Raw genomic sequence first — 25,069 nt, 5'->3', positions numbered from 1 at the left:
GAGGATAACACAGTCAAAGGGGAAGGGATTCTAAAAAACGCACTGAAAGACTTACTATAAACTTGTGCTTCTCGTTGCAGGACTATGTACAGGGTTTATAGCCTCTAAGAGGCAGTAAAAAATCTCAAAATTCAGTTTCTAAAGAGGCAGATTGAGTATGTAACCATTTTTGCTCCTTTGGATTCACTCTCTTTTTGCAGCACTTGTCTCCTTACTATTAATGATATTTATTGAGTGCCTACTGTATGCAGAGCACTATATTTAGCACTTGGGAGCATAGGACAGAGTGGGTAAACCTGATTGAAGCCCTCAAGAACCTTACAATCCTTTTTCAATATCTTTAATGTTGCTGATCACTTGCAGCTAACTTCCTAAATATCTGTGCTTCATCAATGAGAGCAATCTTTTCTGCCTATATTTATATCCCAAGTCTACTTCCTCAACAACTCTAAAACTCCAGTGCTCAACGAGAATGCTTTGTGCCACCAGGATATTGTCTTGAATACCAACCTCTTTGGCTAGGCGACTGCATAATTAGCTGCACCACTTTCCATAGACAAACCAACTTCTGTTGTGGAGAGGTACATTTGTTGAGCTGACCCAGTTCTCGCTTTGCTCGAGGTATGTTAAAGCTATAAAATAATTTGGAAAGACATCTTAAGGGACAAACAGCCTATGAGGTATTTAATGATCCACAAGAGAGCGATTTTATTAAAGTTAGTAGCAAAAATACGTGGCACTGAATGACTGATGTAGAGCGCCAATGAAACGAAACACACTAGGAGTTAAATTGGAAAGGAAATAAAATGCTTGGATGTAGCTTCTTCCTCTCCAAGGAACGACACCAGCAGGAATGGGGCTACGCTTTAGGGATTTTTCAGCTTCCTGCAAAGTCATCCAAAATATCAGCTACTCTAGGACTAACGATGCAGTAGAAATTAGAAAAAAATCTGCAATATATTATGGGCTAGTTTTTGGAAACTAACCGATTTTCAGATTGCTAATTTTATATTTTTTTATGGCATTCATTAAGTGCTTGCCATGTGATAAGAGCTGTAGTAGACATAAGTGATCGAGTTGGACACAGTCCCTGCCCCACCTGGGGCTCACAGACTTAATCCCCATTTTACAGATGAGGTAACAGGCACATAGAAGTGAAGTGACTTTCCCAAGGTCACACAGCAGAAGAGTGGCGGAGCTGGGATTACAATCCAGGTCCTTCTGGTGCTCAGGCCTGTGCTCTTTCCACCTAGGCCACGCTGCTTCTCTATATTTTCTTCCACCAGATGATAAATGGGGTATTTGAGTTGGGACACGGGAGTGGGGGGGAAGTTACATAGTGTAGTTGATTCCCACAATCAGTGACATTTATTGAGCACTTACTGTGCTCAAACACTGTAGTGAGCACTTGACAGAGTACAATGTAACAGAATTGGTAGACATTTTCCCTGATCTGAAGAAGCTTACACAAGGACAAGGAGCCAAACACAGTCCCAAGATCAGCCTTATCAGGTGGTGAGGGTGGTGTGGTGTTTCTAATCTGGGAACTGGAGCTCGCTCCAAGAAGGAATAAAAGACACATTAATGTCAACATACTCGCTGTACCTCAATCTCACCTACCTCGCCAACAAACCCCTTGCCCACATCCTTCCTCCCTCTGGCCTGGAACTCCCTACCCTTTCATAGCCTACAGACAGCCACTCTCCAATCTCAAAAGCCCTATCTACATCACATTTCCTCCAGGAGGGACTGTCCTCATATCCCCTCCTTTTCTCATCATCTCTGCACTTTGTACCACTTAAACACTTGGATTTCCACATAAGCTCCATTTTTATTCATGGCCAGATACTGTCTCATTTCCCCTAGCTGTAATTTATTTTAATATCTGCCCTTCCCCTCCTCCCTAACTGTAAGCATCTTGTGGGCAGGGATCACGTCTGCCAACTCTTATTGCTTACTACAGTGTTCTGTACACAAAAAGTACTAAATAAATGCCGCTGATTGATTGATTGACCTGTTTCATCCCAGGTCACAGTAAAAATAATGACTTTGCCAATGAGTGGGACGATGGCGAGCAAAATGCAGAGCTGGGAGCCAGAGGTGGCATTAGAAAGGAAGAAGGAATAGGATCAGGATTTCCAAGGAGCTGAGATGTCTGGGATCCACAAATTTGGGATGCTTACAGATTTTGGATCTGGGGACTTTTAATCCTTTTTTGTAGCGTTTTTGTTTTTTTAAAAATGGTTCTTGTTAAGCACTTACTATGGCCAGGCTCTCTTCTAAGCGCTAGGATAGATACAAGATAATTGGGTTGGACACAGCCCCACAGGGGACTTGCCCATGGTCACACAGCAGACAAGTGGTGGAGTCAGAATTAGAACTCAGGTCCTTCTGACTCCTATGCCCATGCTCTATCCATTAGGCCTCCCTGTTTCTCACTAGACCAGAAAATTGGCAGAGCCAGGATTAGACCCAGGATTATAAAACTATTTGTCCTCCTACAATCCTCACCTGAACTCAGGCTTAACTCCAATATCTTTTTGCTGGAGGTCTTGAAGGCTCCTTGTAATTTTGTTAAAGGCAGCATCCTACCAACAAGATAAAATAGAGTTTCATATCTTAAAATTGCAGAGGAATTTCCATTATTCAAAAGAAGAACACCTACCTCACTAGCCTCAATAGTTCCCACGTATTTAAAGATCAGATCATAAATATCATGATGTATATACATCTGTGGAGCAAATTAAATTTAGTTTAGAGGGTGATGAGAAAGAAAAAAACTACTTGAAAATTTTCCACTCTCCTTTAGCCTCAGATACTTACTTCAACTGCTTGTTTCATTAGATTCATTTGAGGTTCCTGTTTTGCTAGGATTTTCTAGGCATTAAGAGTTATAGTACAATTTTTAATACGTTTGTGGGTTAAAGACATCAAAACAAGTACCTCTATTTCCAAAGTGTTTTGCTTACCAAATGAGAATCCCTTAGTAACTGCTGGAGACATTTGGTGTAAAGTGCATTAACAGAATCCTGTGCAAAAAGATTGAAAAACAGCATTTCTTTAAATTAGAAGTCATGACAGTCAAGAAGCAGAAAAGTACTGAAACAAAAATACTCGATATATTCTTAAGCTAAGAGGCCAGATAAACAGCCCCATTTACTTAAAACAAAATTACTTTCCTCAATTTTAACAAATCAAAACTATTTCTTATTAAAATCAAAACAGGTTACTATGTAATGACGGAGGCTCTTCCTTTCAAATTCTCTGAAGGTCCTATGGAAAGACACGATGTTTTTATCAAATCTTTCAGAATGTCGTCCCAAAAATTCTCTTACATCTTCGATTGTTGTCAGGGAGAAGGAATTTGTTGGGATCAAAGATTCTTCTGTAACAAAATCAACTGATCAGTGTATCTGAAGGCTTCAGCCTATCTAGATGGTTGTGAGGCTTTCCTTCCTAACACACCCATTTCCCAAATGAGTAACAGTACCAAATCTTTTGTGAAATTTGAGGTTTTTAGATGCCAGAAGGGTAACAGTTCACAGTCCAAAGATAAAACAATAACTTATTCTAGCTAACCAAGTGCAGGCAAAAGAACCACGATGTTTTTAGCATTATTCTTAAAAACAAATTACATGATTTCGATGAAAATAAATAGCTAATCAACAGTTTTTAAAAATGATTTTCCTTTAAGAGAGGCCCTATTATGGATGCTAATTTAGAATACTACTTTTTGAGTCTACTAAAATTTTTATAATTGTTGTAATACTTTGAAAGTCTTTTTAAATCTTATTAACTGTGTACTTGCATCCAGAAGGAATCCCCACAGCACTTATGTACATATCTGTTAATTATTTACATTAATGTCTGTCTCCCCTCTAGACTGTAAGCCACTGTGGGTTGGGAATGTGTCTAGCAACTCTGCTGTATTCCCCCGTACAGTGCTTTGCACAGGGTAAGTGCTCAATAAATACCTTTGATTGATTGAATCAAAAAGTTAATAATCAAATTTATAAATCAGTATGTGCATGATAAAAAGCAACTCCTCCACCCCGAAAAATATACCTGAGGTCTCTTTCTTTTCCAAAGGATGAGCTATACACAATATGCTAAAGCTTTCTTCTTTTTCATTGTAGAACGTTTCTTCAAAGAGAATTGGTACTGACAGGGGATAGTGGAAACCGGTTCCTAATTTAATCCTGTTGCCTTGAATTAAAACTTCCTGAAAGTAGAAAGTTGGATAAGCAGCAATTTATAACATTTATATTTTACCACAATGAATTAAAAGATTCGAACCTCCAGGTAAGATGATCAAATTAGACTTTATTTTAAGAGCTAAACACACTTTTCAAATTAGCCTTTATTTCAACGGCCTATGCAAATTCCTTTCAGCAGGTCGCAAGATGAGAAATCTTTCTTCAACAAGTCACTGAAACGAGGACAAAGAATTCCTCTCCTTTTATCCAACTACCTCAAATTATTTTGAGAGGGTAATCTCATTCTTTTCACAGTGCAACATGAGAGGAAAAAATATACATTTTCTGTGCTTGAGAAAAGAAAAGATTTAAGTATTCTATTTCAACTGGATTTCAGCTTCACAAGGATTCCATTTAATAGGATGGTTCTTCCAGAACTAGATTTGAAGAGAAAACAAAATCCTTGCACAGCCTTCTACAAGTACTACACAAATGCTTCCTTATTTCTTGACAAACTCTTTTCCCCCCATTAAAAGCATGAGAATACTCCAAGTGCCCCTTTTCAATATTAACACAGCAGTCATAATTCATTCATATACCACACCTTTGATTTAGCAACAAAAATGCCACCAATCTTGCTTCTATTTCTTAATAGCACTAACTATAAACAATTTACATCTGAAAAGACTCCAGTTTTATAAACTACAATTGTCACTGAACTGATAAAAATGGGATTCCAAGAAACAGAAAGCAGCTGATGGCCAATCTCCCCCTTCCTGGATTCAGCTCCCTATTCTCCAAATAACTGAGCCCAAGAACAGACTGGGGGATTTAATCCATAGCCCTACACTTTTCATTGTTGTTGGTTTTTAAAAAGCCAACCCTCAAAATCACTGAACCCTGCAGAAAAAAAAAAGCCAACCTTCACTCCCCAGCATCCCTTTCAGCAAAAACCTTTGTCTTATGGCACCAATCTATCCCTAATAATAATAATAATAATGGCATTTGTTAAGCGCTTACTATGTGCAAAGCACTGTTCTAAGCGCTGGGGAGGATATAGGGTAATCAGGTGTCCCACATGGGGCTCACAGTCTTAATCCCCATTTTACGGATGAGCTAACTGAGGCCCAGAGAAGTTAAGTGACTTGCCCAAGGTCACACAGCTGACAATTGGTGGAGCCGGTATTTGAACCCACGACCTCTCACTCCCAAGCCCGTGCTCTTTCCATTGAGCCACGTCCCTAGGTACTTTCAGTCCAAACACTCAAGCAGAGATATCATTCCAAGATACTTCTTAGAAGGCACAGGAAACCAAATTTAACACCATGAACTTTTAAGAAAAAAATAGTTCTCTGACCTTTAGAACCAGACCAAAGGAGAAAAATTTTGCTTAAGAAATCTCCCCTTTCATTCTTATTTGTGTACTATGCTTACCCCTTGCTACTGAGGGAAATCACTATCAGAAGAAGCATATTTGAAGGCTTCGATTTTAATTACCCCTCACTCAATCTTAAAGACCCTACTGCTCCCTCCCACCAAAATACACACACACACACACCCTCCTATTGAATTACTTAAAACAAGGAACAAATACCTTTCCATTTAAGGTCTGAAAACTCTCTTCGGCTGGTTTTAAAACGTATGAGTCAAACTCACAAGTAGATTGAATGTTGCTTGACAGACTTCCTTTGCATGGCACCAAAACCTAGAAGAATAAGCAATCATTTAAATAGATAACTGTTTTTCCAAATCTTTTCAAAAATGGAGAATTTGTCTAGATTTTTTAAAATGCTATCATATTTGAAGCTAGATTTAATATCTTGAAGGGTTAAAGAAATCCAAGGCCCACATTCTTCCGCTACAGGTTTCCACACCTCCTCCTCTGGTGCCCACATGAGACAGTTGCACCCTGTGTCTCTTTCCTGCTGCCACTCCTGTCAATGGGCTGCCTGCTTATCCTCTGGGAAACAGCTGTGCCCATCTTAGCGCTTAGTACAGTGCCTGGTACACAGTAAGCACTTAAACACCATCATCATTATTCTTATTAATATTAAGCAGGATCCTGGGGCGAGCCTATGGAATGGGGGATAAGGGAGAGGAGGGAAAATCAGGAAGATAGTAATAATAATTGTGGTATTTAAGTGCTAACTATGGAGCAGGCACTGTGCTAAGCACTAGTTAGATACACGGTAATTGGGTTGGACACAGTCCCTGTCCCACACTGGGTTCCAGCCTTCATCCCCATTTTACAGATGAGGTAACTGAGGCACAGAGAAGTGAAGTGACTTTCCCAAGGTCTCACAGCAGATGTGGCGGAGCTGGAATTAGAACCCAGGTCCTTCTGACTCTCTAGTGTTTACTTTGTGTCAGGCACTGTACTAAGCGCTGGGATAGGTACAAGATAATCAGGTTGGACACAGTCTGTGTCCCACATGGGGTTCACAGTCTTAATTGCCATTTTACAGGTGAGGTAACTGAGGCACAGGGAAGTTGTGATTTAACAAAGGTCACACAGCAGACTTTTTTTTTTAAGACTAGAGGTGAGCTGGGATTCAAATCCAGGTTTTTTTTTTTTACATGGATATCTTTATTCTCTTAACCTGAGCTCTTTTTTCTGAAGCCAATTTCACCTCTGACAGATGAACTGTTGTGTCTATTCTTAAATGTAGGACAAGCATTTGTACTTGTGGATAGTGAATTTTCCCAGCGAAAACACTGATGTTCTTATTCCCACTCTAGAAACTGATTTCCATGGGTGCCTTTCAGAATGAAGAGGCTTTTAAAGATTTGGAACTGTTATTCACAGAACTTTATTTTTGAAACTCTCAAAATTCAGAATTGTGTTACCGAATTGAGCAGAGATATTATAAATGGAGAATGGACACTTCAGGATCTCTTTGCTCCTCACAATCCCATGTACCTGAAGTTGCCCCTAAAATGTGGGGGAATTGAGCATGTCATAAACAGAAAAGTGTGACATTTCCTTTTACATCATTAGTCTATCAATCAGTCGTATTTATTGAGAGCACTTTACTAAGCACTTGGAAGAGTACAGTAGAGCAGAGTTGGTAGTCACATTCCCTGTCCACACTGAGCTTACAGTCGCTTAGAACAGTGCTTAGCATATAGTAAGCGCTTAACAAATACCATCACTATTATTAATGCATAGTTATTCAACTCCTGCCCATCAGGAGATTCGGACCAATCAGCATCCAAGGAACGGGCAAAAAGTTCTACCAATCAGCCAGTGGTATTTATTGAGTGCTTACTGTGTGCAGAGCACTGTTCTAAGCGATTGGGAGAGTACGATACAACAGAGTTAGCAGACTCTTCTCTGGCCACTATGGCCTTACAGTCTAAATCTAGGGAAATGGCTATTTCTTAAGGATTTGGGGGAGGATTAGGGAGCGTACAAGGGCTGGAAGTGGCTATTGGAAATTAGGCTCTTTACTGGCCTCAAAAACATAAGAAGTGCCATTTTGGGGTCAGATCATTGGTCCGTTTTCCACAGTATCCTGTCTCCAATAGTAGTAACAGGATGCTTAGAAGAACCACGTGATGGATGACTTTGCCTCCTCGACGAACATCCTTAGATAGCTGATGGGTTTATAAGACTTGGGGTGTTGGGACACAGTCCTTGACCCACTTGGGGCGCACACTCCTAATCCCCATTTTACGGAAGAGGGAACTGAGGCCCAGAGAAGTTAAGTGACTTACCCAAGGTCACACAGCAGATGTGGTGGAGCCGGAATTAGAACCCAGGTCCTTCTGACTCCAAGGCCCGTGCTCTATCCACCAAGCCATGCTACTTCTCATGTACCTCCACTACACCGAACCACATAATGCTCTGGATCCCTAATTTGGGAAACATTACTTTATGGCAGGGATCAACAGTTACTGCTTCCCTCTCAGCCTCTGTGCCTGTGTTGGGGTACTTTTAGCTTAATGCTTTCAGGGTCTAAGTATCTGCACCTCCCACCTTTAATGGAGAGGCAAGCCAAGACTCCTGTCTATGATTAGTGTATTTTTGATGGATTTCTCCCTGGTATTTTGCTGCTTCTGGCTTCCCCACTTTGATTTACTCTAGAGTGAAAAATTCTAGTATTTTGTCCTGCTTATGTGCCATATTCAGTGATTCCACATAAGTACGGGAAATAGTAAAGGAGTCCTTCTCATTTTGAGGGAGTGGTTGGAAGGCAAAAACACTTCTCAGTTTTTGGCAAACAGAAAACACCTGCCTTAATTTTCACATTACTGACACATTACCCAAATGGATGTTTCGGTAAACCAAGAATAAGGAAAATGCATACGAATGAAATAAATCACAAAAATTATCCAAACCTCTGTTAGCCTAGTATCGCCTCTAAACAAATTTAGAGTGTCATCAAATAGCAAAATTCTCAAGAGGTAGAGAAATGAGCCATTATAGTTGCATGGGCAATGTTTCAGAATACAAGGACCTTAGGAGCCAAGGGATAAGCGCTTTAGTACAGTGCTCTGCACACAGTAAGCGTGCCATAAATACGACTGACTGAATATTATACAGCAAGTCGTAGGTGATATCATATATTGGCCACACACACACTCACCCACCCACATATGAGGAGGGAGGGTGTTTTTTTTCGTTGTTGTTGTTTTTAATGGCATTTATTAAGCGCTTACTATGTGCGAAGTTCCAAGCCAGAGGCAGGACATGGGCGAGAGGTCAGTGGCAAGATAGAGGAGACTGAGGTACAGTGTGAGGGTTATAACTACAGAAGCAAAGTGTGCAGGCTGAGTTGCAGTAGGAGAGTAGCGAGGTAAGGTAGAAGGGGGCAAGGTAACTGACTGCTTTAAACTCAATGGTGAAGAGTTTATATTCAATGTGTAGGTGAATGGGCAACCACTGGAGATTCTTGAGCAGCTTGACTCAGTGGAAAGAGCCCAGGCTTGGGAGTCAGAGGTCACAGGTTCTAATGTGGGCTCTGCCACTTGTCTGCTGTGGGACCTTGAGCAAGTCACTTCACTTCTCTGGGCCTCAGTTACCTCATCTGTAAAATGGGGATTAAGACTGTGAGCCCCACGTGGGACAACCTGATTACCTTGTATCTACCCCAGTGCTTCGAACAGTGCTTGGCACATAGTAAGCGCTTAAACACCGTAATTATTCATTATTATTATTCTTGAGGAGTGGGGAAACATGGCCTGAACGTTTCTGTCGAAAAATGATCTGGGCAGCAGAATGAAGTACGGACTGGAGTGGGGAGAGGCAGGAGGCTGGAAGGTCAGCAGGGAGGCAGTAATCAAGGCAGCATAATGTGGTGACACCTTTTAGTCACACAGCAGCTTTTTATCAATCAATCGTATTTATTGAGCGCTTACTGTGTGCAGAGCACTGTACTAAGCGCTTGGGAAGTACAAGTTGGCAACATATAGAGACAGTCACTACCCAACAGTGGGCTCACAGTCTATTGCTGCTGGAAGGTGGAGGCACTGCAGGTCCACCCTTCAAATCTGTGGCATGTTTTCTGGGAGCAGGAGGGGAAGGTAGGAGGGAGACAAAGAGAACCTCAGACAGCCACGGACCAACTCTGGTCCTCAAAAATGCTCCCAAAATGGCGTTGCTGCAGCTGCCCTCCTTCAGCTCTCCTGCCATCACCGGCGCCCCTGAAGCAGACATCGGAAGCCAGAGACTTAGGACAACCCGACCTACTCATGTACTGCTCTCCTGAGTCGGGCTGTGACACAGGCTACATTCCTTGGTGACATATCTGGTTCAAGGCCCTTCTACTCCACCGTGCTACTTCTTTAATATTTAAGCACACTTTTGCTGCTGGCATAAAATGGGCATTCTGGTGAGAAATAATTATCCCATACTCAAGAGACATATTTACAAATTTAAAATATATTTTAGTTCTTACTGTCTCAAGGCTAGGAAATCAATAACCCACCTAAATTGGAGAAAAAAGGAGCTAAATCTAATAACAGAGGGCCACATAATCCTTTTCTTGCCTGCAATTCTAATAATAATAATAATGGCATTTATTAAGCACTTACTATGTGCAAAGCACTGGGGAGGTTACAAGGTGATCAGGTTGTCCCACGGGGGGGCTCACAGTCTTCATCCCCACTTTACAGAAGAGGGAACTGAGGCACAGAGAAGTTAAGTGACTTGCCCAAAGTCACACAGCTGACAGTTGGCAGAGCCGGGATTTGAACCCATGAACTCTGACTCCAAAGCCCGGGCTCCTTCCACTGAGCCACACTGCTTCTCCCACGTACTAATCAGGTACTTAGAGTTGCAAAAGCTAATGCAAAGAGAAGCCAACATAATACTAATTATAATACTAAGCGCTATAATACTAAGCGCATAATACTAAGTGCTTAGTACAGTGCTCTGCACATAGTAAGCGCTCAATAAATACGATTGATGATGATAATACTAGCTAGAAAAACTAAATATATGTAGCATATCTTACCAAAGTAAAGCCAGAAGTGTTCAGAATCCATAGCAATTTAATTCCGAGGAAAAAAGAAAGTCTGCCTTACAGAATCCGTACATTTGACATCAATTCTAAGCCATCTGTTCCTGTTAAGAGTTTCTTTTTTTAAAAGCTAAGAGAAAAGGAACTTTACAAGAAAGGTTTGAAAGGATGGATCCCCACTGGAAGATGGGAATCTTAGCAGAGTCAGTAAAATAAGAAAGAAACTGATGACTTCTTCCATCAATCAGTAGTATTTTCTGAGCATTTCCTGTGTGCAGGGCACTTTACTAAGCACTTGGGAGAGTACAGAGTTGGTAGACAGGTTCCCTGCCCACAACGAGTTCTTGTGGTTGGTTGCATGAACTCTTTCAGGACACTGGAGTTCATTCTGAAAAGAGTTAATGCACCTCTGAAAAGCAAAATTCATTTCCACCTCTATGGAAGCGGGCTGTTTTTTTAGCAGAACTGTACAGGCTGGAATTGCTATCTATTGTGTCTAGGATGCATTTTAAAAGGATGTTTGATTAAATGATAGCATGTGGCAAAGAAAGCCTATTGGTGGTATAAGTTTAATACACCAAGGTACCAAATGCCTAACAAATTCAAGCACAATTTAGTATAAACATGCAAATGAGACAAAGCAAATCAGAAAAATATGGAAAGGTTGCTCTATGATTTTTCCCCTTAAATCAGCCATAATTCTGTATTTTGTCCCAAAGTTAAATTCCTTTCTGGAATGTTCATACATCTCTTGGATCCTATCCAATCTCTTCAAAACCCCAGGATTGTTTGGGGGAAGTCACATTGAAAATGCTTCTGTTATTTGAATTTTAATCCTTTCAGGGAAAAATGTTCTGTAAAACCAAACATCAATATAATGAACAGTATTAACTACAATATGTCAAACAGAAGGGTTTTTTTAAAAAAAAATGGATATACTTACAATACCATGAACTTCTGCAACCTTGCTACAAAGATCAGGACGCTGTTTTTGAATTGCCAGATAAAAAGGATTTTTTAAGATATCTTCATCATACATAGCCATAAGGACTCCAGATATTCCGAAACTGAGATTTTTCTGAAGAGAAAAAAAAGGTGATAAGCTGCATAAGTCTTAAAGTGGGTTACAATTCCTAAAATAAAGTGAATTGAAAACATTACAAAGAGGTGATATGTCACCTTCAGCGCATGACTCAGTTGTGCTGATGTAAGATCCACAACGTCTTCTACCAATTTCAAACGCAGCCTACTTATGGTATACATTTGAAAAAAATCTATTGGCCAAATCCTACTGAATTTCAAATCAGTGCTAATAAAATGTTATAGTGATTTAAACATTAGTCTAAATTATGTTTACAGGGCTGATGCTATATTTTTCAGGAAAAATTGCCGTTAGTGGAGAGACAGCAGTATGCACTGCACAGAATTTTTCTAAAGACTGTTCATTCCAATAGCATTATTATGTCATCTAAGCCACTGTGCACTGTTGAGAATTGGCCTTGATGTTTCAGAGAGTGTTTCTCTCAAATGGCTTCAAAATTGAAAACAGAAAGGTGGCAAGTGAAGGAAGAGTATCCCAAAAAGGCAGAACTAGAATGAAAGCAATGCAGAGGAGAGATTTTGCTATTTCGCTTGAAGTTGGGTTTTATAATCCACTGCGAACACCTAAAAGAACGTAATATTTTTACAAATCGAAACCAGACTAGAATGATTCAAAATTATTTCGATTTGACAGATGGTCCCAGGAGAAGATTCAAAGCGGTGATCTTGCTTCCAGGCCTAGTACAGGAGATTACACAAAAACTAACTCTAAACCGCTTCGTGGCAGCAAAAGTTCTTTAGGAAAAGCAAGCTTTTGAGTGAAGCTCAGTTTCATCCAGAGCCATCAAAATAACATTCAAGCACTGAACCTCCAAAAAGTGTGAAAATTGGCATTGAAACACCAATATTTAAAAAATAAAATGTGCATTTCCAAAGGTAAGATGGAAACAAAACTGAAAATCAGAATAAATTAAATTGTCCCTGAAGAAAATAATAATCATTAAAATACTCCCACGACACTACTCATTTCTAAATTCCTTAATGTAATGAATTCTGCTTTTCTCAAGTTTCCTTCTTTAATATACCCACGAAGTTGGTGAGCACCGTACAAGTTTAGAACCAGTGGTTGTCAAAGAGTGCCTAGTAAAACTAAAGACGTATGGGAGAACAAACAGGGACACTCTAGCTATGATCACCCTGGCTAAGGTGAGCTTTATAAGTCAAAAACAAGCATTCTAAGCCTCCACTAAACATGGTAAATATCAATAACAATGGTCCAACAGTGGGAAAGCGTCAATTTTACTTAGCCTACTTTAACATTCTTTGTAATAACACAAATACAAATTACTCTAGAAAAATTACCCCCCCAAAATCATTGTAAAATAAGTTCACTTTTCCTTCCCTTTTCTAAACTTTCTGATACTCATTTTGCTAACAAGGGATGGGGTAAAAATGGAAATAATAATAATAATAATGGCATTTGTTAAGCGCTTACTGTGTGCAAAGCACTGTTCTAAGATCACAGTGAAATTAAAATCAAATTGTAGAGCACTATAACTGGTGGCTAAAGCACCCAACGTGAAGCTGACCACTGGCTATTTAGATTCCACACATTCATTCATTCAATCCTATTTATTGAGTGCTTACTGTATGCAGAGCACTGTACTACGCGCTTGGAAAGTACAATTCGGCAACAGATAGAGACCTACCCAACAATGGGCTCACAGTGGATCTTCACAGACCGGGCATGGATGGCAAACAAAAGGGTGGATAATATGAAATGGAAGGTGGCAGGCAGGCAACCTTCTCACTTCTCACTTGATCTTGTCTAGCTCGCCCACATCCTGCCTCTGGCCTTCCTCATATCGGTCAGATAATTGCTCTTCCCCATTTCAAAGCCTATTGAAGGCACACCTCCTCCAAGAAGCCTTCCCTGACTAAGCCCTCCTCTGCTCCCACTCCCTTCTGTGCTGCTCTTGCTTGCTCCTTCATTCATCCTCCCTCCCATCCCCACAGTATATATGTATATACCTGTAGATAGCTGTAATTTAGTTATATTAATGTCTGTCTCACCCTCTAGACTGTGAGCTAGTTGTGGGCAGGAATGTGTCTGTTTATTGTTGTATTGCACTCCCCCAAGTGCTTACTACAGTGCTCCGCACAGCAGGAAAGGGGAGAACAAACAGCAGCATTGATCTACTGAACAGAGTATGGGCCTGAGAATCCAGAGAACCTGGGTTCTAATTCCAGTTCCTCCATTTGTTTGCTGTATCACCTTGGGCAAGTCACTTCATTTCTCTGTGCCTCAGTTACCTCATCTGGAAAATGGGGATTAAGACCGTGATCCCCATGTGGGACCTGGACTTGGTCAAAACTGATTAGCTTGGATCTACCCCGGCACTTAGTACAGTGCCTGGCTCACAGTAAGCGCTTAACAAATGCCAGAAAAAAGGCAAACAATGTGGGGAAACTAGGGGTTAGTCGGAGAAGGCCTCTCTTTTGGAAGTCTCTTATTCTGTGCCTGACTCTCTCCTGTTCTCAGTGACTTTTCGGCACCGGCATCCGAATCCAGGCCCCCCCCCCCCCCAACTTAAACTACAAACTTTTCCATCTTTTACATTATGAATGATGCTTACAATTTGAGTCTGTGAAATAAAAGTGTTCCCATCCCGGCAGCCAAAATTTGAATTTCCTTCCCCCCAATTTTACTTTTGGCAGAGGCTAAGCAGGAATAATTTCCACCAAATGGGTCATTATTTCTAAGCAAAAACAAGATGCAATGTTTGAAAACAACAGATTACAGTATGGAATTGTAGATCAAGTGCATCTCCAGTTCCAAGGCTGACACTATGCACCAGGGCTTAGTGGCAAAAAAAAAAAAAAAACCCAAGCCTAGGAATCGGAGGGCCTGGGTTCTGATCCCGCTCTACCACTTACCTGCTGTGTGACCTCGGATGCGCCACTCAACCTCTCTGGGCCTCAGTTTTCTCATCTGTAAAATGGAGATTAAATCCTACTCCTTCCTACTTAGACTGTAAGCCCCGAGTGGGACAGGGACTGTGTCCAACCCGATTATATCCCTCTAGACTGTAAGCTCCTAGTGGGAAGGGAACATATTGTTGTATTGTGCTCTCCAAGTGCTTAGTACAGTGCTTTGCACATAGTAAGTGCTCAATAAATACCACTGATTGATTGAAGAACCCCCACCCCGCCATCCAGCATTTGAAAACACATTAGTGTCCTAGGTTTTCAAGCGCTTAGTACACTCCTCTGCACACAGTAAGCGCTCAATAAATGCGATTGAATGAATGACTATGTATTTTGTGAGGGTACACACAGACACACAAAAGTGGATTTAACAGAGCCTGATACTCAACAATCTTGCATTTTCATTCAATCCTTCATTCACTCAATCGTAGTTGTTTAGTGCTATGTGCAGAGTACTATACAATAATAAACAGATATATTCCCTGCTCACAATGAGCTTGTAGTCTGGTAAGGAGCATGGACAGACATTAATATAAATAAATAACAGATATGTACATAAGTGCTGTGGGGCTGGGAGGAGGGGATGAACAAAGGGAGCAAGTCAGGGTGATGCAGAAGGGAGTGGGAGAAGAGGAAAGGGGGGCTTAGTCAGGCAAAGCCTCTTGGAGGAGGTGTGCCTAATACCTTCCTTAAAACACAGATTGTCGTATCTGCTTAATTGGATTGTGAACATGTTTAATGGTGATATGAGTTCTGTTAATGGCTAGCCTGCTAAACAACTGCTCTTGTGTTAAACTAGCTTGGAATGTTTAATACAAAACCCGGTAACATCGCGTTATACATTAAGGAATCAAAAAGCACTGGATTTATATGAGAATCTAGGAGCTCAGGATGGGAAAGGAAGGCTTGGTAAATTTATTTTCATTCTGAGAAACTATATGAAATAAACCAGCACTTACATAGGAGAAAAGCAGCATGGCCTAGTGGAAAGAGCATAGGCCTGGGGGTCAGAGGGACCTGGGTTCTAATCCCTGCTCTGCCAACCGCTTGCTGCGTGACTTTGGGCAAGTCACTTCACTACGCTATGCCTCAGTTTCCTCAACTGTAAAATGGGGCTTAAACCTGTCCTCCCTCCTGCTTAGACTGTATGGCCCTTACGGGACAGGGTGTGTCTGAACTAATTAACTTGTAATAATAATAATAATAATAATAATGGCATTTATTAAGCGCTTACTATGTGCAAAGCACTGTTCTAAGCACTGGGGAGGTTACAAGGTGATCAGGTTGTCCCATGGTGGGGGGGCTCACAGTCTTAATCCCCATTTTACAGATGAGGTAACTGAGGCACAGAGAAGTTACGTGACTTGCCCAAAGTCATACAGCTGATAATTGGCGGAGTCAGGATTTGAACCCATGACCTCTGACTCCAAAGCCCGGGCTCTTTCTACTGAGCCACGCTGCTTCTCTTGTACCCACCCCAGCACTTAAAACAGTGTTTGACACAGAGAAAGCACTTATCAGGTGTCATTAAAAAAGGAACTATTACTCCAGTTTCACCCATGTTCTAAAATAACTCTGTATCGAATGATTTTTAAGGGGAAATTCGGGTAAATGAATCTGACGAAGAGTTTAAGGAAGAAAAACCAAACACCAAGTAGCTCAGATACTACCAAAAGTTACAGTACGAATATTGAGAGGAAAGCTGGATCTGTCTTTACTACTGAAATTGAAAGTCTTGTGACGTTCTCGTGGTCTATTTCCTCAACAATATGTTAAATCAAAAAGTTTATATCAAGTCCTCAACCATGAGAAAAGACTGCAGGTTGTATAACATGGTTTAATGGATAGAGCACAGGGCTGGGAGTCAGAAGGTCATGAGTTCTAATTCTGGCTCCGCCACTTCTCTGCTGGGTGGCCTTGGCAAGTCACTTCACTTCTCTGTGCCTCAGTTACCTCACCTGTAAAATGGGGATTAAGAATATGAGCCTTATGCGGGACAGGAACTGTGTCCAACCCGATTTGCTTGAATCCACTTCAGTGCTTAGTACAGTGCCTGGCACATAGTAAACGCTTAACAAATACCACAATTTTATTATTACTGCACTAGTTCAACCATTAGTAATTATGGACATCTATTTTGGTGCTGAGGGATACAATTCTCTCCCCATATAAAATTCACTTTCCATAGGCATCTTAGGGATGCGTCTTCCAGATATTTGGCTAATCGATGGCAATTAGATACACCACTCATTTCTTATTTATATTACTGATAAATTAGTGACGTACTCCAAGATTTCCAAAGAGTTTGGTCTAGCAAACGTGCCCTGGTTTGGGAGCATAAGCGGAAAACCAAAAAGAATCTGGGATATCTGTATACGAGGCGAGAGGAAGGGATTTAGATTATCGATGCTCCTTTTCTTGAAGGTGAGCTTGGACATTTTTCGACGAATCATCAAATCTGAGTGATTGTCGATGTCTACTTTAAATACTTCATAGAAAAATTCCAATTCAGTTTTAGCATGACAGTTGTGCTAAAATTAATTATGGTATTAATTAATCATACAATTATGGTGTTAAACCAAAGCATTGTGTTAATAGCTTGGGTAGATACACGACAATTATGTTGGACACGGTTACTGTCCCACTGGAAGCTGGTTATCTAAAAAGATAACAAGGAACTTAAATCTAAAAAGATAACAAGGAACTTAACTCCTCAGAAGGCTGGAACTGTAACTGGTATTTTGGGGTGTTCCTCAAGCACTTAGTGTAGCACGTGCCACGCAACAGACAAATCACTACAAAATTTGAAATCGATACATAAATTAAATACTAAAATTCAACTGCTAAATCCTGCTGCTTCTTCCTCCACAATGTGTTCCAGGCCCATTTCTTTCTTTCCACCCAAACAGTGAGTCCCCTGGCCCAACCTTCTGTTTTATCAGTTAGACAATTGCATCAGTTTCCTCACTGATCTCCCCGCCTTCACACTTTCTATCTCCTCTTCAGCCTATACTACACAGCACTGCCCAAATCACCTTCCAGAAGTTCTGCTCAGCACATCTCTCGCTCCAGCGCTTCGAACAGTGCTTTGCACACAGGAAGCGCGTAATAAATGCCATCATCATCATCCAATCTTCGAAAACTTCTAACGGTTTCCCCATTTCCCTTTACATAAAGCCAAAACGCCTGACAACTGGCTTCAAGCTGTCCAACCCCTTTCCCCAGGGGACCAGGGTTTTAATCAAGTTTACCAAGTTTAATCAAGTTTAATTTACCAAGTGACTTTGGGCAAGTCACTTAACTTCTCTGTGCCTCGGTTACCTCATCTGTAAAATGGGGATTAGGACTGTGAGCCCCACGTGGGACAACCTGATCACCTTGTATCCTCCTCAGTGCTTAGAACAGTGCTTTGCACATAGTAAGCACTTAACAAATGCCATCATTATTATTATTATTATTAATCCTAGCTCCTTCACTTACCTGCTGTGTGACCTTGGGCAAATCACTTAATTTCTCTGTGCCTCATCTGTAATATGGGATGAAATGCTCACCCTCATTCATTCGATTGTATTTACTGAGCGCTTATGACACGCAAGGCACTTTACTAAGCGCTTGGGAGAGTAGAATATAATAATAAACAGACAAATTCTCTGCTGACAATGAATTTACAGTCTTAAGGATGTGAGACCCAAGCGGAACAGGGACTGTGTCTGACCTGATTATCATGAATTTACCAAGTATTTGGCACTTAAACCCCATAATTGGCCCTTACATACCACAATTATTATTACTACTACGCATTAGCTCTCTTCACCAGTTACCCCCCAGTTTGCCCTCTTTGCAAGCTCACTTAAATGACCCTCAGCCTAAAGCTTCCCCACCTCCAACCATTTGCTCATGCTGTTCACCCAGCCTGAAATTCACACAAACCTGCCAGACCACTACACTTCCCCATTTTTGAAGTCCTCAGAAAAAAAAAGTAAAATTTTACATTGCGCTCTCCTTCCTAGGATTTCATGCTTGGCTCTTTCCAAGCTATTCTGACAGTGCCTCGTTCTAGATGACCCTACAAATCCAGCAGGCCACAACTCTCCCCGTTTCCAAAGCATTCCTGAAATCCCATAGCCTCCAGGAGGTATACAATAAAGAATTTCCACCACTAGGCCCTGTCATCCTGTCACCTTAGACATGTATTTATTTATGTTTTCTTCTTTCCTAACACTCTTAACAGTTGTATCTTTGTCCTTCTACTCTCATTACTTGCAAAGCTGTGGATTTGTGCTGTTTCCTCCAACAAACTGTGAAATCCCTGAAGGCCGAGACAGTGTCTTTTAGGTCTACCCAACTTTCCAAAATGCTTAACACAACCCTCCCGCATATCAGAGGAGTTCAATAAGTATTTCAGACTGTCTGACCTTGCTCTGCCCCCTGTCAAGATTTCTTAGGGATAGTGGGAATACTGAGCTGCCTGTCAATGACCTAGGGCCCAAGCCAGGATGGAGGAGAGGTGGGAATTGTGGCTAGAGTTCAGAGGAATTAGCTTGGGGCAGAAATCAACAGAGATTCAAGTCAGCTCCTGGAGTCCACCCAAGTCAGGAATACAAGAGGCCACCAAGCAAGTTAGCCAACTTTTTGTATGTGTAGTTATGATTTTCTTCCACTTTTTTTTTTCCAAGTATCACTTCTCTCATCACTCTGGCCTCGTGGCCAGAATCAGTTTAAATAAAAATATTATCGATTCAAGCACTTCCCTCTTCCAAGCTTTTCTTTAAATTAGCATCCCAATGACTAATAAAAAGTTCGGTTGCCCTAACTTCCAAGGCCAAACTTCCAATTCTCCTGGGGTTTAGCTGTATATAGTATGTCTTGCTTGAATTTTTGCCTTCTGAAGTCATGCTATATGAGATTTTACTACACCAGTCACTACCCAGTCATTCTGAAGTATAATGAAATTGAATTACTAAGCACTTTGAAAACAGAGAGATACATAAATACTACTAAAGTTATAAGTACTATCACTCAAAAGATACCACCTGCTTTTCACTCTGAGCACTCTGCTGATTTAATGTTTACTGAGTTTCAATTTGCTGATTTGAAGAGGGATTACTTAAATTCATAAACACTTCCTGACATAATTCTCAGACTGAAACCCACAGTAGTTCTTAAAGAGTACCTCTACCTTGGTGACACACAGTTACTTATTTTACATTCAAGTCTTAGCCTTTCCTGGAACTTTTCAAACCTTGAAAGAAGCCTGTCCTCATACAACACTATGAAATAGGGGCATCACTTTAATAAGCATTTAAAATCAACCTTTATAGGGAAAGTTCTGATAGTTCCTTCTTCAAGAACACTTTCAAGATGCAGAAAGTCACCTTGCTTTTTTTCCTTTGAAGATCGGGCTGATTTGTAAACCTAAATCTGCTGCTGCACTTTATCCATCATCTTTGCTAAACACTGTACATTATAAGAACAGTGCTTGGCACATAGTAAGCACTTAACAAATACCATCATTAATATCAGGAAGAACACCTCCATACCCTACAGCTAAAATACATTTTAAAAGGCAATGCATGACATGTCTGGTAACACTAGTGCCTGAAATATGCCATTAAAGAGACTAGAAGTCAGGAACAAAAATTCCAGTTATTGTTGCACCTGTCTGTTGTGTGACCTTGGGCAAGTCACTTCACTTTTCTGGGCCTCGGTTAACTCATCTGTAAAATGTGGATTGAGACTGTGAGCCCTACATGAGACACGGGACTGTGTCCCACCCGATTTGTTTGTATCCACCCCAGCACTTAGTACAGTGCCTGGCACATAGTAAGCACTCAACAAATACCGCTATTATTATTAAATTCTTAAGCAATTTTCAACCCAAAAACTGTAAAAGCAGCTCTCAGACAACACTTGAAAAGTCAGACTGAAAAAGTCACTTTACAGTTATTCAGCATTATTTACAGTTCAGTATTACCTTTTGGAGCTGAAACTTTAAATGAATTAGAGAGAAATGAACTGCCTTCACAAAGTAGCAAATTCAGGACTAAACTTCCTTTGAACAAGCAACTGTACTTATTCTTCACTGGTATTAAATGAAGTGAAACTACCCATGTGCCTGAAACCAGCAGCAAGGACAAAACAATCTGCTTGTTGAGAATCAGGATTATTTTTGACATATACAGAATGGAAAAAACAAAACAAAAAAGACAAATACAACTTAAATAAATTGAAACTCTAGTCACACTGCTTGCAAGAGAAAGCTAGAAAGTATTTTAATACTGCAATTAAAAAGAAATTTTCCAGGTTTATTTTTTTTAAGTGGCGAAGGAAAGCAACGTGAACCTTTAAGCATATCAAAGCAATGAAGCAAATATTAGGAGACACACACAATCAGTAATGCTCAAAAATGTCAGCACCTTTTCTTCTACTGCGGACCTAACCTGGAATTCAAGAGGGTCACACGGCAAAGCAACTCAAGTAGCTGCTTTTGTTTTTCAAAAGAAAAAAAAGTTGCTCCATTATTATTATTAATCATATTTATTGAGCGCTACTGTGTGCAAAGCACTGTACTAAGTGCTTACCACCGAAATTCCTCAGCAGCAGGGAAAGCCAAACAGAGTGGGGCATCTCCTTTGACATAATCAATCAATCAATCGCATTTATTGAGCGCTTACTGTGTGCAGAGCACTGTACTAAGCGCTTGGGAAGGACAAGTTGGCAACATATAGAGACAGTCCCTACCCAACAGTGGGCTCACAGTCTAAAAGGGGGAGACAGAGAACAAAACCAAACATACTAACAAAATAAAATAAATAGAATAGATATGTACAAGTAAAATAAATAAATATGTACAGACATATATACATATATACAGGTGCTGTGGGGAAGGGAAGGAGATAAGATGGGGGGGATGGAGAGGGGGGACGAGGGGGCCTTCACTTCACTTCTCTGGGCCTTAGTTCCCTCATCTGTAAAATGGGGATTAAGACCATGAGCCCCACGTGGGACAACCTGATTACCTTGTATCCTCCCCAGCGCTTAGAACAGTGTTTGCACATGGTAAGCACTTAACAAATGCCATCATTATTATTATTATTCTCTGGGCCTCAGTTCCCTCATCTGTAAAATGGGGATGAAGACCGTGAGCCCCAGGTGGGACAACCTGATCACCTTGTATCCACCCCAGCGCTTAGAACAGTGCTTGGCACGTAGTAAGCGCTTAACAAATGCCATTATTATTATTACCAAGGTAGAACAGACACTTTCTGGGGACTTCCTCTGACAGCACAATTGGCTTCAAGTAGGAAGCAGAGGGGTGTGTGTCCCCCCTTAAAAGAGGACACCCCATCTAACAGGACGAGGCTGCAGCCAGGGCCTTCCGGCAAGACAGGGAAGCAGCGTAGCTCAGTGGAAAGAGCCCGGGCTTGGGGGAGTCGGAGGTCGTGGGTTCTAATCCCGACTCCACCGCTTGCCAGCTGTGTGACTTTGGGCAAGTCACTTCACTTCTCTGGGCCACAGTTCCCTCCTCTGTAAAATGGGGATGAAGACTGTGGGCCCCACGTGGGACAACCTGATCACTTTGTATCTCCCCAGCGCTTTGCACATAGCAAGCACTTAACAAATTACCATCATTATTATTATTATTATTAAGACAGCTCAGCTGGGCAACTTTTTCTGCTCCACTGAGCAGCTGCACCATTGGGTTTCTCCCGGCCTAGACAGTTCCGTGGCTCAGTGGAAAGAGCACGGGCTTGGGAGTCAAAGGTCACGGGTTCGAATTCCGACTCCGCCACATGTCTGCTGTGTGACCTTGGGCAAGTCACTTAACTTCTCTGAGCCTCAGTTACCTCATCTGTAAAATGGGGATTAAGACTGTGAGCCCCACATGGGACAACTTGCTCACCTTGTATCCCCCCCAGGGCTCAGAACAGTGCTCTACACATAGTAAGCGCTTAACAAATGCCATCATTATTATTATTATTATTCCCCATGTCCTGACCTCAGTGGGTGCCCTCCTGGCCAGAGGCCTGGGAAGGAAGGTCCCAGCGCTTAGAACAGTGCTTGGCATGTAGTAAGCGCTTAAATACCATCGTTTTGTCTGTATTTTATTGAAGGGGGACTGGGGAGCAACTGCACCCCACGGGTCAATGCATGCGGTTTTGCAGGGGGCCTTGCCCCCGGGAAGGGCTCGATAAATATGATAAATGCGGCCCGGTCGCAGAAGCAGCATGGCTCGGTGGAAAGAGCCGGGGCTTTGGAATCAGAAGTCATGGGTTCAAATCCCAACTCCGCCACTTGTCAGCTGTGTGACTTCGGTCAAGTCACTTCACTGGGCCTCAGTTGCCTCATCTGTAAAATGGGGATTAAGACTTTGAGCCCCACGTGGGAAAACCTGATCACCTAGTATCCCCCCCAGTGCTTAGAAGACTGCTTCATACATAGTAAGCACTTAACAGATGCCATCATTATTATTAAAATGATTAAATATTTGTGGAAAGAGCACGGGCTTTGGAGTCAGAGGTCGTGGGTTCAAATCCCGACTCCGCCACTTGTCAGCTGTGTGACTTTGGGCAAGTCACCTCACTTCTCTGGGCCTCAATTGCCTCATCTGTAAAATGGGGATTAAGACTTTCAGCCCCACGTGGGAAAACCTGATCACCCGGTATCCCCCCAGCGCTTAGAACAGTGCTTCATACATAGTAAGTGCTTAAATATCATCATTATTATTATTAAAATGATAACTAAATATCTATGGAAAGAGTCCGGGCTTTGAAGTCAGAGGTCATGGGTTCAAATCCCACCTCCGCCACTTGTCAGCTGTGTGACTTCGGGCAAGCCACTTCACTTCTCTGGGCCTCAGTTGCCTCATCTGTAAAATGGGGATTAAGACTTTGAGCCCCACGTGGGAAAACCTGATCACCTGGTATCCCCCCAGCGTTTAGAACAGTGCTTCATACATAGTAAGCCCTTAACAAATACCATCATCATTATTATTAAAATGATAACTAAATATCTGTGGAAAGAGCCCGGGCTTTGGAGTCAGAGGTCGTGGGTTCAAATCCCACCTCCGCCACTTGTCAGCTGTGTGACTTCGGGCAAGTCACTTCATTCAACCGTATTTATTGAGCGCTTACCGTGCGCAGGGCACTGTACTAAGCGCTTGGGAAGTACAAGTTGGCAACATATAGAGACGGCCCCTACCCAACAGTGGCAAGTCACTTCACTTCTCTGGGCCTCTGTTGCCTCATCTGGAAAATGGGGGTGAAGACTGGGAGGCCCCCGTGGCCCCACCTGATCCCCTTATAACCCCTCCCCAGCACTCAGAACAGTGCTTTGCACATAGTAAGCGCTTAATAAATCAATCAATCGTATTTATTGAGCGCTTACTGTGTGCAGAGCACTGTACTGAGCTCTTGGGAAGTACAAGTTGGCAACATAGAGAGACAGTCCCTACCCAACAGTGGGCCCACAGTCTAATAAATTCCATCATTATTCTGGTTATCAACAATGGAAAGAGCCCCCTCCTCCTCCCTCGAGCACTTCAAAGCTAGAGGAAGAGGGTCCAGTGCAAAAGAGGGCAGAAAAAAAATCAATCGCATTTATTGAGCGCTTACTGTGTGCAGAGCACTGGACTAAGCGCTTGGGAAGTACAAGTTGGCAACATATAGAGACAGTCCCTACCCACCAGTGGGCTCACAGTCTAAAAGGGGGAGACAGAGAACAAAACCAAACGTGCTAACAAAATAAAATAAATAGAATAGATATGTACAAGTAAAATAAAGAGTAATAAATATGTACAAACATATATACAGGTGCTGTGGGGAAGGGAAAGGGAATGATCTTAGAAATCACTTACTCAGAGAGGCAACATTGTGCTACTTCCTGCCCGTCCTGGAGGAGGCGACACCAGCCGACGGCTCGCCCCCCTGCTCCCCTCCCCGCCGCACCCAACAACCTTTCGACCAATCACGTCTCCGCTCAGGGGCGGGCCAGCCTCCAGAGAGCCAATGAGCAGCCGACGTTGCGAGATGGACGTGGATATCGGCCAATCATCGAGGGCCGGCGCCGGAGGGGGGCGGGGCTTGCCTAGCGCCGGAGCCGCCTCGGGAGCGACGGGCGGCTGGGCGAACTGCGCATGCGCGGCCCTCCTCCTTCCCCCCCCCCACTCCAATACAAGCTTTTCCCGAATCCTGGAAAGAATTCCCACTTTGCCCCTGGATTTCATTCCCAAACCGGGATGGGAGGCTGAGAAACGGGGCTGGGAGGGTGGACGGGAAGATCTGGGGAGCAAAGTATTCCCTTACTGGGCTAAGGCCTCAAGCCCAGCGCTTAGAACAGTGCTTGACGTGTTATAATAATAATGATCAATCAATCAATCAA

General features: G+C 42.0%; 1 protein-coding gene across 6 annotated transcripts in view; it reads right to left on the bottom strand.

The window, feature by feature from the left end:
* Positions 1-24,611, bottom strand: part of ANKRD27 (ankyrin repeat domain 27) — a 72,883-nt gene extending 48,272 nt beyond the window's left edge. For 3 of the 6 annotated variants that reach the window (XM_038753423.1, XM_038753422.1, XM_038753427.1), the window contains exons 1-10: positions 11,840-11,985; positions 11,604-11,738; positions 5,791-5,901; positions 4,066-4,222; positions 3,231-3,385; positions 2,970-3,029; positions 2,824-2,877; positions 2,666-2,731; positions 2,512-2,588; positions 511-632 (exon numbers count right to left, since the gene is read on the bottom strand). In XM_038753423.1, coding sequence (XP_038609351.1) covers positions 511-632; positions 2,512-2,588; positions 2,666-2,731; positions 2,824-2,877; positions 2,970-3,029; positions 3,231-3,385; positions 4,066-4,222; positions 5,791-5,901; positions 11,604-11,738; positions 11,840-11,923 — 1,021 coding nt within the window. In that variant the 5' untranslated portion in view covers positions 11,924-11,985. Of the gene's footprint in view, positions 1-510; positions 633-2,511; positions 2,589-2,665; positions 2,732-2,823; positions 2,878-2,969; positions 3,030-3,230; positions 3,386-4,065; positions 4,223-5,790; positions 5,902-11,603; positions 11,739-11,839; positions 11,986-24,545 lie in introns of those variants that run through there. The other 3 variants (XM_038753426.1, XM_038753425.1, XM_038753424.1) reach the window with 3 other exon arrangements.
* Positions 24,612-25,069: the final 458 nt, after the last annotated feature.

This window comes from Tachyglossus aculeatus, chromosome 11 (genome assembly GCF_015852505.1).
Source record: "Tachyglossus aculeatus isolate mTacAcu1 chromosome 11, mTacAcu1.pri, whole genome shotgun sequence".
Lineage (NCBI taxonomy): Eukaryota > Metazoa > Chordata > Mammalia > Monotremata > Tachyglossidae > Tachyglossus > Tachyglossus aculeatus.
This window is presented reverse-complemented; position numbering and strand designations above follow the sequence as displayed.